The following is a 13,500-nucleotide window of genomic DNA, read 5'->3' as shown; positions in this document are numbered from 1 at the left end:
TTTTTTAAAGATGTATTTTACTAAGTCTCAATTAAGTAAAGCAAGAGAGTCAGCAGTTTGAGAACAGGTGAAGGTTCTTGACAAAGATTCCAGTATACCTAGTTCTCAGGATTCATTTTACATCTTGCTAGGTGTGTACATTTTTGTAAATGTAGTGCTTTGCATTTCTAAGTAATGTTTCTATTTGGTTGGTTTTAATATGCAGTTATAGTTAATGAAGAAAAACAAGAATGGATGGAAGAGCAAAATACCGTGGTTGGCCCTGCCCAGAACTGGGACTTGGAGTGGGGCCAGGCGGCCGTGCAGGTCACTTAGGGGGCTGGATCCCCGTGTGGGGAGTGGTGTGAGGAGGGCTGCTGAAACCAGATGCCAGCTGGGTAGGGGCGTTTCCACCTCACCTCCAGTGTCCCATGGTTGGGCTGTGTGAGAGGTGAGTGGCGTGACAGTGGTATGACCCATGTAGGATTGTCTCTGGCAGGCAGCTGGCCGTGGAAGCAGGGTCCCTCCCTGCCAGCAGCTGTGGCTAGGAAGTAGTTTCTCTTTGCCCATATTTCCTTTTCCTGCCTCCCGAGACTGAGAGGGTTAAATGCTAATAAATCTTGATCATTTGCTTGAGGCAGGAGACACTGAGCAGGGGTTAATGGGGAGAATACTGATGGCTGTGGTTAATTTTGCCCCCCTGGCACATTGTGGACCCCCTTTTCTTTTTGCAAGGAGTTCGGAGGCAGCTTTTAGTCCTGTTGGACTAAACTTGTAAATGGAAGGTCGTTCTAGGCAAAACAAAATGCTCTCTCTGCTCAAGGCAAAGTGTGTGGGGAGGGGTGCCTCTGTGTGTTTGGGATTTATTTTTATTTTCTAATTCTGTTAGCAACAGAAAAAGACTCTAAGGAGCCTCTGATTTTATTAGCGCCGGGAGCAGTTTATCTGTGGTCTGTGGGATCCCTGGCCAGATGTCCAGGGCTCCAAGTGTCTTCTTCCTCTCTCCCTCCCTCCCCTCCCTCTAGGGAGTGCTTTGGAGAATTGAGCTGTGGCCTGGGGGGCTGGAGTGCTGGGGTTTGTCTGCCCTCTCAGGATGGGGGCTGCCCAGCCTGTTGCCAGGGGATAGTACCGTTATAACCTGCATGCTGCAGAGGTGGCAATGGGAGGACGGTGGGGAAGAACAGAAAGAGGGCTTGGCACCTGTTGACTCTGTTGGGTGGCCACCCTCTGAGGGTCTCTGCTGAGAAGACGTAGACCCTCTTCTCCTCCTGCGTGGGTGCAGTTTCACACCTCGCCAGCAGGGGTCTCACTTGGGTCACATCCAGGGCTGCATGCAGGTGGGAGAACCTCAGGGCTCCTCCCCCTCAACACTTTAGAATCACTGAGCTCTGGAACGTTCCACCTAATGAGATTTAGACACCATTTTGAGGATCCGAGAGAGGAAGAGGATAATCCCTCGAGAGAGGGTGTGTTTGGAGCCAAGCCGGGGCCAGAACCTTCTTGGGGGTGAGGTGGGGGTACAGAGTAAAGCAAGAGCATTTCTCTATCATTAACATTAGTGAATGATGAAATGAATGTGTATTTGGCTTCTACAAGGAGATTTTATTATTTTTCTCACAATGATAATAAGCTTTCATTGATTATCACTTTATTAATAACAAGTTGGACACTTGACATAAGGAGCCCACATTTAATTTAAGCTTCCTTTTCTATAGGAATCAGCACCTACAACTTCAAATAAATAGGTAAATGCTACACGTCAGGGAAATGCTGCCTGAAATTCATCAGACGTTCTCACCCTTACTAAATGTAATTACTCCAGGAAAAGGTAGGGCTTTCAGCTTATTAGGAAGTAATGGTATTAGGGTAAGAGAAGTGCTTTGATTGTAAATACTGGTGACAGTTGTGGATGTCACAAAGAAAGGAAAAGCTAAGCCCGGCAAGGCTGCTCTATCTTGGTTTCCTCACAACTTCGCTGACGGTGGTGGAATGACCTGCAGGGGCTCGGCTGCCACTCTGCATTCAGGGGCTCTGAGCAGAGGGCACGTGGCACTCGCTGATCCCCCGTGTCCCCAGGTGATGGTCTCCCAGTCCTTGCTCTGAGGCCTGGGGGTGGACATGGAGGCATAACTTAGCCGGAACTTCCAGGGATGGACTGTGGTTTCCGGAGGTGTCGGAGCTGCTCCCACCACGAAGCAGCACAGTGAGCAAGCCCTCCAAATGTGGCTGTCACTGCCCAGGGGAGCAGGGCCTTTACAGCGGGCTGAGTGCTTAACATCCTTTAACAACTTTTTATGAAAATGTGAACCACTCTTAAGCCATTAACTTTTTAAAGGTATGTGTTAAACGATGGTTTCTTGTGATTGTCCTATTTCTCCCCCCCATTTCTGACACACGCACAGTGCCTTTTTTTTTTTTAAAGACCAGATATTTAAATAGAGGTCCGCGATATAATTTGGCCTATGAGCCTTCCTCCTGTGGACTTCATGTAGCATTTTGCCATTCGGTTTAGATCAAATGAAATACGGTATCTAGATATTGAGTCTGCGCTTCCCAAGCTTTGGTAAATATCCTGGGGACACTCGTACTTGGGGAGTCCTTGGGGTGTTCCAAATCACAAGAATAACCTACTGCATCTTCCTGAAGAGTCATTCAGTCAAAGATTTAGCAGTGGGGAAACTGGTATGTTAAAACACGGGTGGCTATATTACGGAGTAGGCTATTAAAGTTTTGTACATCTTTTAGATAAGACACAGTTTTATACACTTGGCACCAGCTGTGTCCCAAGTCCCTCCACACTGGCCTCTGCCCTTTCCCTGGGCAGGGAGCTTTAGAAGCCCTGATTAATATCTTTTATGGTCTCACTCTTGTAATCTTATTTCATCTCATGAACTAGAGGTATCAGACAAAAGTGAGTATGGTTACACTTGTGAATACAAGGAAGGTAGAAATACAGACTAGCCCATGGTTCCTAGATGTCAGTGCAGCCGCGTCGTGACCACCCAGGGAGCCTCTCCAAATGCAGGTTTTCTCCCATGGGGATTCTGAGTCAGTGGCTGTAGGGTGGGGCCTCCAAATTTGCATTTTGAGCATGCATCCAAAGTAATTCTGGCCTGTAGCTGGATTTGGAGGCCAAAGAACCAAACAGCTATTATTCTGACTCTGGGAAAGGGGCTGCAAACGGGCACCCAACAGACCAGGTGAAGGATACTTTATTTTCCCTGTAGCATTTTTGGTTTAATGTGTATTCGCTGCCAGCATTTAAAACCAGGACACTGCATAGCTTTTCTTTACAATGCAGAAGTCCGGACAGTGTTAGGCTGCCTTCTCCTCAAGGCCCTTGGCCCCCCGGAGCAGGGGCAGCGGCAGCCTGTTCTGGCGGCCCCCGCTTTCCAGGTCTGCGTGACCTGGGCCACCCCGCCGCCAGCTTCACGCGTTCCCGTCGCAGCCCGGCCACCTGGCCACTTGAGGCTTTGATCCTGCTCGGCGAACACGTGGTCGTGCATAATGTTCTTCAGTCATAACTTGAGCAGCTGAGTCACAAATGTCCTTTTGCGGTGAGCAGGGGGAGGCTGCTGCTGGCTCCCCTCCCCCTCTCCTGGCCACAAAGCAACAGCTTGTCTTTGTTCCCACCTGAGAGGTGACTCATTTCTTGAGACAGGACTCATCTGGTGAGAAGAGGGGACTTCAGCGGAGGAGCTGTTGGGACAGAACTGTCGCCACTGCCTAATACTTCCCTTGTGTTTCAGTCGCTTCCCCGTGCTTCTATTTCCTCTCACGGACCTGTCCTCCCAGAAAACACACGGGCACAGGCACACAGGGGAGGACCCCTTGCCGCCATCCTCCCGGGATGGGCACACACAGGGGCAGCACCCCTGCTCTGGCCAGTCCGCTTCACGGGCGTGAGCGCCCCTCCTCCTCTCACTCTGGGTCCTCTTCTAAACCTTAGGTCTGTTCGTGTTGAATGTATAAAAGGAAGCCCAGACAGCATTAGGAGATAGTTTTTATAGGGAAATGTGCTCAGAATTCCAAGCAGCAGGAGTGGTGAGCTGCTCAAGCGTTGAGCCCTGCAACCTGTCGGGAGGCCGCTGAGAGCGCATGGTTTGGCAGGAACAGTAGGTGCGGGCAGCTTCTGTGGCCCTGCTCAGCAAGGAGAAGCGTGAGCCCTTCCTGTTTTCTTCTGAGATATAACAGGGGTTCTCTTTTATTCCCCGAGGTCAAAGGATGCCATTGGGATGGGTCACTTGATAGGATTCTGTTGTTTCTCTTAATTCTTTTCCCTAGTTGCCCAAGGCCTGAATCACAGCTCTCTGGCCTAACAACTTCCACTTGGGGGATTCCGAAGGTCTCAGAGCATCACCTCTCCCCTCATTTATCGGAGTCTAAGTAAAGGCACAGACAGTGAATGTCAACAGACTTTAAAAGGCAAAGAATTTCCTTTTTAAATTTAAAATTTCCCTTTTAAATTTAACTCCTTTCTTGCCTCACCTGGATTGGTTCTTTCTGGGCCTTGAGTAAGTACAACTTCGGCCCACACAGCCTCTAACAATTCCAGAAATGATGAACACAGCTGCTGGATGAGGCTGCGTGCCCGCACTCTTCTTTTTCTTGGCGACCAAACCACCGGGTGGCCAGCATCGAGAAACTAGGCCCAGCCTTGCGGCCCCGAATCCCAGGCTCTGTCCTCGAAAACCCCCAATTCCACGTAGGATTCCAGCTGTACCTTCCATCTACTGCCCACCACACCAGTGTCACCACTGTTAGCCTGTCCTCCCCACCAGGTACTGGCTATGAATGGAGCCACGCCTTCTTCGTTCCTTAGAGAGCTAAAACTTCAGCAAAATCAGAAAACATTCTTTCTAACCTGACTTTGGAAAATTATAGAGTCAGAACTGCCAGATATGTATTTTCTGACATATCTCAGTTCCATACATTTCATCTTAACAAAAGGCCAGGTGTTCTCATTTTCATTCAGAAAATATGTTAATCAGAGATACATGTATAACCACTATGTTTTACCCAAATCTCTCCGAAATGTATAGCATACAACGGGAATATCCCTGGGGCTAATTAATGTTTTAAAATATTTAAAGTAGATAGAAGTTGCATACATTCTAGAAAAATTAGTAAGTGGAAAGGGGGTGGTTTTGCAAACTCTTTTTTTTCTTCTTCTTCTTCTTTTTTTTAACCACTTTTACCATGGCAATGCCCTGAGAATAGAAGTACTAGCCTGCTGGGACACCTGGGTGGCTCAGTCAGTTAAGCATCCGGGTCTTGAATTTAACTCAGTTCATGATCTCAGGGTCGTGAGATGCAGCCCCGTGTTGGGCTCCACGCTGGGGGACGGGGGGGGGGGGGGGGGCGGTGTGCTATTTAAGACTCTCTCTCCCCTCTACCCCTCCCCGCCCCCAGGGGGAAAAAAAGAAAGTGCTCACCTGCCGGGGAGATTCTGTCTTTTCGTAGTGTGATTTGAGTGGCTTTAGTGAAGGCAGTAGTGGAGGTCCGGGGTTTATGTATGAATCAAGTAGATAATGTTCCGGCGGGTGGAGCACATACCGGCTCTAAAGGGGTGACGCAGTCCTGGCACGTGGCCGGGCAGGCTTGACACAGCGTGTGCTTCGTGCTGCTAGCCTCATTGCCACGTGCTGTGAGGGGCTTTGGGCTACCCCACCGAGGCCGGCTATGGCCGGGGCTGCTCCCAGCAGCCTTCCCAGACACGGGCAGGGACCTAGGGGCCTTAGCTCTTTGGCCAGATGCGGAGCCTAGCTATCATGGAAAAGGCATGTTTTATCCTTGCTGTTTGGCGGTGAGGGTCAACCTGTCTAGAACTGATTTCAATTCATGTGGACAGAGTCCCTGCTTGGTACCAGCACGGGGCTAGGCACAGGGATACGGTTATGGAAAGACATGGCCCCCGTCCTCGAGGAACTCCCGGCGTAGCAGGACCGAGAGGCACACAGGATGGTGATGACAGCACAGCCCCCTCCAAGGCCTGCAGGAGGGAGCGTCACAGAGCATGCGGCCTCCGAGCTGCATTGTGACGAAGGGAGGTCTGGTGGATGAGGAGGGAGAAGGACGCTGTGGAGAGGAGCGGCAGCATGGGGGCCTCAGCACGTGTCCCGTGCAGGCACTCCAGCCACTTTGGTCTGGACGGAGGACGAGGGGAGGGTGCCCGGGAGTAGAGGAGGATGTGGTTGGACAGGGGCAGTGGCCAAATCGTGGGGGGATCTCACGCGTTGTGCTGAGGCGTTGGAGTTAATTCAGTAGGCAGTAAGGAACGTGGTCTCACCCTAGTGTCAGGGTGGAAGACTCTGGACACCTGCCTGTCCTAGCTGAAGCAAGCTGTCTCGTGATGCAGGCAGTCAAAATGCCAAGCTGCAACTGACTTCCATCCCATATAGGTCACACTCTTGGAGACAAGACTCCATGCCAGTGTGTAGGCAGGAGATTCAGAGATGACTAGGAAACCAGCCCTGTCCATCTGTCCAGCAGAGGTCCGCAGGCTGGCGGGAGAGGGAAGCAGACAGACTTGGCTGGACCCCTTGTTGCAAGGAGTGATAGCCCACTGTAGGACGCAGCGGGAACAAGGGCAGTGCGGAGATTTGTTCCAAATGCAAGATCTCAGAAGGCTTTTTGTAGGAGGTAGAAATGCCAGATTCCCCCCAAATTATTTACTGTACTTTATTTAGCCTATTGTCACCTTTTTTTTTTTAAGCATAGACAGGAAGACTTTTTCTCTTCCCTCTTCCATTTCTGTTCAGCAAGAAACAGACCCCCAATATTACCAAGCTACACCCTAAAATTTTTTTCTTAGGAAACCCTACATAAACAAGATTTCAACTATAGTTACTGCATTTAATTCTTCATCAGATGGTTCTGTCTCTGCTAAATCGCACGGGGAAGGCGGCTTAGGAACCAGTTTATTGTAACGGATTTCCTTTCAGCAACTCGACTGTGTCCAGACTGACAGTGCAGGCCCCCAGCGGCCTTGCTGGGCTGGACGGGCGGATGGTTCAGTGGCGTGTGCTAAATGTGTTTCTCTGCGGTCCCGAGGCCTGGCGGGTGATGGAGGCAGAGCACAGCCTGGCCAGGTCCTCCACACGTGAATCCATGTACGTGCACCAGGGTCTGCGTTGTACGTTGAAGCTGAACAGATTTCTTTCTCTCTCTCTCTGAGGTTTATGATTCCAGTCTCTTGCGAAGGAAGAGAGGAGAAAATGGCCCTTCTTAAACAGAAAGCGGTGTTGCTGGAGAACCTGACCTCTGTCCCACATGTCTTCGGCTCCCTCGGAACATTCCATGTTAATTATACAGTCCGACGCTGCCGCTGTTTTTCCTTTGGCATCGACTACTTTGGAAAACAGATTGTGATTGTAGCGTGGGCTGTGCTCTAAGCAGTAAGAAAGGAAAAGCCACAGCCCTGTGGGGACCGAAGTCCTCAGGGTGGCTCAGAGACCACCGGCCCGAGAGCAGAGGGGCCGGGGCGGGGTCCCCAGAGCAGGCAGCCTTGGGAATGCGGGCAGAGAGCAGTACTCCATGCGATTCTGTCAGGAAGAAGTGGCTCACCTCTGTCGCCTGAGCTCAGAAGCAGGGTGAGCGTCGTGAGAGATTTCCCGGGACCTTGCCAGGGTCGGGCCACTTTTTTTTATTGTGGTAGAATATATGTGACATAAAACAGCCGTTTTAACAGTTTTTAAGTATATGCTCACTGGCATTTAATTCCATTCCCAGCGTGCAACCATCACCACTGTCTAGTCCCCAAATATTTTTATCACTCATAAAGAAACTCTGTACCCATTAAGTAATAACTTCCCAGTCTCCCCTCTTCCTGAGCCCCTGCTTCCGTCTAGTGTCCTTTCAGTCTCTGCATGTTTGTCCATCCCATCGGCGTGTAAGTGCCCTCCCCCGCCGCTCTCTGCCACCTCTAGGCCCTGGAAGCCCACTATTGTCTTGTAGTGTCCCCCACCCACCGCGTCTCTGGGGTGCCTGTGCATTCATACTGAGGTCATACCCTCCACGACTCCCCTCAATAGCCTGTTCTCCTGCTGGAGCATTTGGGGTGAAGCGCTCTTTCTGCCCACCTGACTGCCCCGTGTGAGGTTCCTCGTGTGAGGGTCTCTTCTCCACTTAGGAGCAGTGGGAGGGAGTGGGGGGACCGCGTCACAGAGCAGGGGCTCAGGGATGTGTCTGTCTTAGCCGATGGTCACGGGGTGCTCACTGTGCCCTGAGGGGCTGTGGGGGACGGTGTCGTAGGAGGGGCTCTGGATCCAGGCTGCCTGCATTCAAACCCAGACCTCACGGCTTCCCAAATTCCTTCACCTCTGTATGCCTCGGCTTCCTTACCTGCAAAATGGGCTAGTGGCAGTGTGACCTCACAAGCTTGTGAAGGTGTGCAGAGCACTTAGAACACTGCTTCCACGTGCTGGCGCGAGCGGCCTTCTAAGCATTTGCCATTGTTAGGGCCATTGTTGTTACCTACGTGACAAAGCTGTGAGGATGATGAGGTCATCCATGTAGTTTTAAAAGGGGCTGGCATGTACGAAGTAGCCAGTAAATGTCATCTACCAGTCTGTGTGTGTCTGCGTGAGCGTGTGTGAGTATATGAATATGTGTGGGTACACGTATGCACGGTCTCGTGTGTGTGCAGGCGTGTGCGTGTGTATGTATATACGTGTGTGAGTGTACGTATGTGTGAGTGTGCGTGTACGTGTGTCCATGTGAGTGTGTGTGAGTATATGTATTTATTTTTACCTCAAAACGAGCTCGGCACCAAGACCCGTTCCAGGGGCTGTCTCCAACTTGCAGTTGCTACAGTCCTGCTGATACAGGGGCCTCCTGGACCTCAGGGCAGGTAAAAACTAACCCGCCTGGACTTCCTGGGCTTTGGAAGACAAGAGTAGAGAAACCGGAAGACGCGTCTTCTCAGGAGCTGGTGAGTAAAATTCAGTGCGGCCTGCACATGGAGATGCCCTCCGAGTTCACAGCACCGTCTTCGCATTTCTACCTGCTTTTTCTTCGTAAGTTTGGAAACAAGTCATGCGAATTTGAATTGTTTGTCCCCTCAGTCAGAAGAGCCTCCCGTTCCCTCTCCGTCCGGAATGCTGAGTGCCCTTACTGTTTATGTGGGTGCCTACGGTGTCAATCAAGATTATCATTTTTTTCTAATCCAGAAAAGAGAAGTTACCTTCTATGAAAGCCAAGCTTTACAAAACTTGTCTCCGTGCTCTGATTTGAATTACCAGTTAAAAGAAACCTCAGCCCAGCTTGCTAAATCGCTGTGTGAAATGTTACCAGGGCATGGAGAAGGGCTGGGGCTGAAGAAGAAACGGCGGCCTTGCAAACATATTCCTCTTGCTGAAGGAAGGAGGACTCAGAACTACTGGGAAGCTGAACTTCAGTTTCCCCAAGGCAGAGGAGATGTGTGTGTGTACGTGTGTGTGTGTGTGTGTGTGTGTGTGTGTGTGTGTGTGTGTATACATGTGTGTACATGTGTGTTGGGGATGTACTCTGGGAACAGCAGGGTTTCTTGGGATCACAGGCATTTCTCCTACTTAGAGCCCCCTGAGCTCCACGTTTGCACTCCCGTCACTTACGGTGCTCCCTGTCTGGCCACCTATGTCCCTCCACACTGGATGTGGCCTGGGCTGTGCCAGAGGAGTCCCCAGTCTCCCCTAGGTGGCCCCAGGCTCAGCAGGTACCCTTTACAGTATATTGAAACACCATTATTTTCTGAGTAACATCGAAGGGGTTTGTTTTTATGTATGCGGGGGCGGGGGGGCAGGATGCAGACTTGTTTGCTGAAGATGGATTGGCCATTGGTCTAATTTTTTCTCTTGTCTTTGCTTTAGACCCTAGAAGCAACACTGCTATGTATCACATATTGGGCTAAGTTCCCAGAGTCCCTAGCCTTTCCCTGGAAACAAGCAAGGCCCTCTCTGAAGCTGCCGGAGTAGCTATAGGCCAGGAAAAGGGACGAGAGAGGAAGGGTTTTGACAAATGGTCCTTTTCCAGCCAGACGGGTTAACGCAGCTTCCGAAAGCACCTGGCTTTCTCCCGTTGAGCCGCTGGCCCGCAGTGGGCATCAGACTCACTAAGGGGGATGCACAGGGCTCCAGGCTGGCTGCTCCTGGCAAGCTCTTGCCTCACTGTGGTTCCTCTCCAGCGTTAGCAGCCGCCCTTGCTCATGCACCGACATCCAGATAACAAAGTCACCTGAGGAATTGCCCATCAGCAGAGCCCGAGCAACCCCTTTCCCCAGCATCATGTACACAAGCGCTCAGAACTAGACGTGGAGACGCTCGGTCTAAGAGACTGGCTTTCAGGCCCTCCCACCCCCTTTCCCCCAGCACGCAGGGCACAGCTTATGCGCCAGACCCAGGACTAGACACACAAGGACAGGAAGGAGAACTCTTATCCCTTACCTCTGTGCACCAGAGTGCTCGTAAGTCCCTTTGCTGACCTCTCTAGCAATCCCCCTCTCCTGAGCTGTCCCGCTCACTACCACGGAGCTGAAGCAGATGGAGGAGAGCTTGCATGGGTCCACACCCGCTGCCCTGGGGCTGCCAGGCACTGCCTGACCTCATGTGTCCACACAGCGGTCTCTGGAGGTGTGTCGGCTGGTCCCCGTGCCGCTGGTGCCAGGATGCAGTTTGACCGACTCAAAAGCCCTTGCTCTTTCCTCTGTCTTCCCACTACCCAAGATGTGGCTGGTGGAGCACGGCCTCGGCACTGCCTGGGAGCTTGTCAGGAGTGCAGAATGCCACTCCCTCACCAGCTGATCCCAGACGTAAGTGTGGGTGTGCCCAAGAGAGTTGGAGAAACAGGCCACCCATTGCCCTGCGCCTGTGTGAGGGAAGGCTGAGGGGGGCGTGGGAGAGGGGGTGGCTGAGAAGACCGCCTCAGAGGCAGGTTTGAGCCGACCGACACCGGGGGGTCATGGAAGAGAAGCAGCGCCTTCTAGTCAGAATGGCCTCAGTACATAAATACCTTCCGTGTCTGTACAGAGGCGCCCTCGATGAGGCAGCCTCGAGGTTCCCGCCAGGGGGAAAGGGCAGACCGCATGAGGATGGGAAGAATTGACGCCGGCATAGGCCTCGAGTCCCCCCACACATCCAGGGACTGGGGCTGTGGGAGAGGCGGTCAACTCAGAGTGCGCTCAGGGAGACGTTGGCCTCTGGGGTTCCCTTCTGAGGAGGAGGCCATGAAGCTTGAAGAGCTTAGGTTGGGGAGTTAGTTTCCCAAGGTCCCACGAGGAGTCTGGCTCTGAAGGAGGTGTGTGTGTGTGGAGGGGTTGAGCCAGGTAGTCGTATCCTGCGTCAGCCCCGTGCATTTGTGTCTGGACAGAGTGAGTGGTGAGGAGGCCTGTGTATGTGTGGGCAGGTGTCTGTTGGTCTTGGCAGGAGGCGGTGAGGGATGAGGCCTCGTCAGGACGGGAGCGCAGAGGACGCCAGCCTGCCTAGGGGCGTGGATGTGGGTTTATGCTGAGTGCTGACAGGCTGGCAGAGCCGGCTGTCATGGGGCCTGGCCTGGCTCTCCTGGGCAGAGTCATTTCTTTCCTCCTTTGCCTCCTTCCCAGGCTGTGTCCACAGCTGAGGTTTCTTCTTGCTTTTCCTCAGACTGAGACCAAGTCAGATACTTGTAGCCTTCCCAGTAAGCCAGCCCTGCAGGTTCCACATGGAACAGAGAGCGGAGCAGCTCAGTCCCCGCCTTGGGTGGTACGAGGATTTGTGGGATGGATGCCTCCTTGGGGTGTGGGTGGGTGAAGATAAGCACCTAGTTAGTTTGAATGTGGGTCAGGTCAGATGCGTCTTTTTCAGTCGGCAGTCCGGCAGCCTGAACTGCCATGGGGACAAAGGCAGAGAGAAGGTGGCTGGGAATCCCCAAGGAGGAAAAGCTGCCCCCTGACCAGCCAGAGAATATTCCAGAAGTATGGCTCCAGGAGTAGTGTCTAGCAGAAGTGCTGTTATTTTCAGAGGATCCTAATTACTTTCCTCAGGTAGTGGCTTGGACTAGCATCTAATTTTAATGCCACCTTTGATCTGGTTCTTAAAAATTCCACTCTTCACGTTCACTCAAATCCTAGTTGGCTGTTTCTGGTTAAGCCCAGGCCTCAGCAGTCCATTCCAGAGAGAGCTGAGAAGTCACAGAAGTCTAGGCAGCCCCAGGCATGCCCGTGTGGACACCGGAGAAAGTGCTAGGTGTGCAGGGGGTAGTAACGATTCTTTAACCCTTTATAAGGAGCATCGCAGGCACTGCAGAGCTTCTGGGGAACTGTCTGGAAAGCATGGAGAAGAGACTTAAGCAGAAGGAGGGGGTAAGGGGATCGCTTTCAGTTTGGGGGGAAGGAAATAAATCTCCCTAGGAAATCAGCACGATGCAGCAGGGACAGAGAAGAGCTCACCTGCCCCGGGTGAGGGTGAGGTTGGCTGCCGTCTAAAGGAGCTGGCGAAAGGCACATTTGCTCCAAGTCATCTGGAAAGAAGGGGGCCTGTGAGCAGGCTACGCCGGCCAGCATCTCCTGGCTGTCCCCTTCCCCATCTTCCCAGCCTGATCCCGTGTTTGGAGAAAGGCACAAAGGCAAGAGTGAGGCCCGTGGTGCTGGTGCTGAGGCCATTATGGTTGACATGATGGCAAGAACCAGAGCCACAACGTATCTGAGCCGGAAGGTCTCTCTGTTGTACAGGTGGGAGATGGGGGAGTGACCCAGCTGGTGTCACTGTGCAAAAGTCAGTGATCCTGATGAAAGTAGGCCTTGCCATTTCTGCTCCACCCGGAGTGCTCAGGACAGAAACCCAGGCACAGGGCTTCTTGTCCTCCTCCATCCCCTGTTTCTGTCCATCCTCAGGTGCAGTCGCATGCCTGCCACTGCCGAATAGCTCCCCCTATCCTCGACACCACCGCCACGCTCCCCTGGGACCCCGCAGCAGCTCCTGCCTCTCCTGCAGGCCACCCCCACCCCAGCTAGCCACCATCCCCATACACAGGCTGCCTGGCTTCAACCCCTTCGTTCCCCTCAGCATCAAGGTCAGCCCCTGACCTTCCTCACAGGACCCTCCTGGTCTGGCCTGTGTGCCCTCACTGCTACCTGTCTTCACCTGCCTGGCTCTTCAAGTCTGTGCTCAGATGCTGCTTTCTCCGGAGGACTTTCCTCAACCCCTGCCAAGACTGGGTGAGGAGCCTCTCTCGTGGGGTCCCCACTGTTGTGCCATCCCATTTCGTGTCACCCGGAGTTGTAAGTGCCTGTTGGCTGGTCTGCCTCCCACTGCCTCAGCCCCTCCCTGACACTAAGCTCACAAGGGTAGGAGTCATAGTTTCTTTCTTGTTTCGTGTTGTCTCCCAGGGCCCAGAACCATGACTAGCACACAGTAGGTTTTCAGTAAGTAGTTCTTGAATTCATAAATGTGCCAGGCTCTCCCCTGGCGCTTTGCATACGTTCACCTGCCAAAAATCCTCAATGAGCCCTAAAAAAATCGAATTGTCTCAGTTTTCCAGATGGCCACAGTCAGAGAGTTAAGTAACTGG

At 52.4% G+C, this 13,500-nt stretch overlaps 1 protein-coding gene across 2 annotated transcripts in view; it reads left to right on the top strand.

Annotated features, from left to right (window-relative positions):
• Positions 1-13,500, top strand: part of XXYLT1 (xyloside xylosyltransferase 1) — a 166,009-nt gene that overhangs the window by 137,343 nt on the left and 15,166 nt on the right. Inside the window, exon 4 of one of the 2 annotated variants that reach the window (XM_044383136.3) lies at positions 7,157-12,198. The exons of the other annotated variant lie outside the window; for it this stretch is intronic. Within the exon in view, the coding sequence (XP_044239071.1) occupies positions 7,157-7,373 (217 nt within the window). The 3' untranslated portion in view covers positions 7,374-12,198. Of the gene's footprint in view, positions 1-7,156; positions 12,199-13,500 lie in introns of those variants that run through there. 2 annotated transcript variants of the gene reach the window in all.

The sequence above is a fragment of the Ursus arctos genome, unplaced genomic scaffold (genome assembly GCF_023065955.2).
Source record: "Ursus arctos isolate Adak ecotype North America unplaced genomic scaffold, UrsArc2.0 scaffold_4, whole genome shotgun sequence".
NCBI classification, from domain to species: Eukaryota; Metazoa; Chordata; class Mammalia; order Carnivora; family Ursidae; genus Ursus; species Ursus arctos.
Note: the sequence above shows the minus strand (reverse complement) of the source record. Positions and strands in the feature narration are given on the sequence as shown.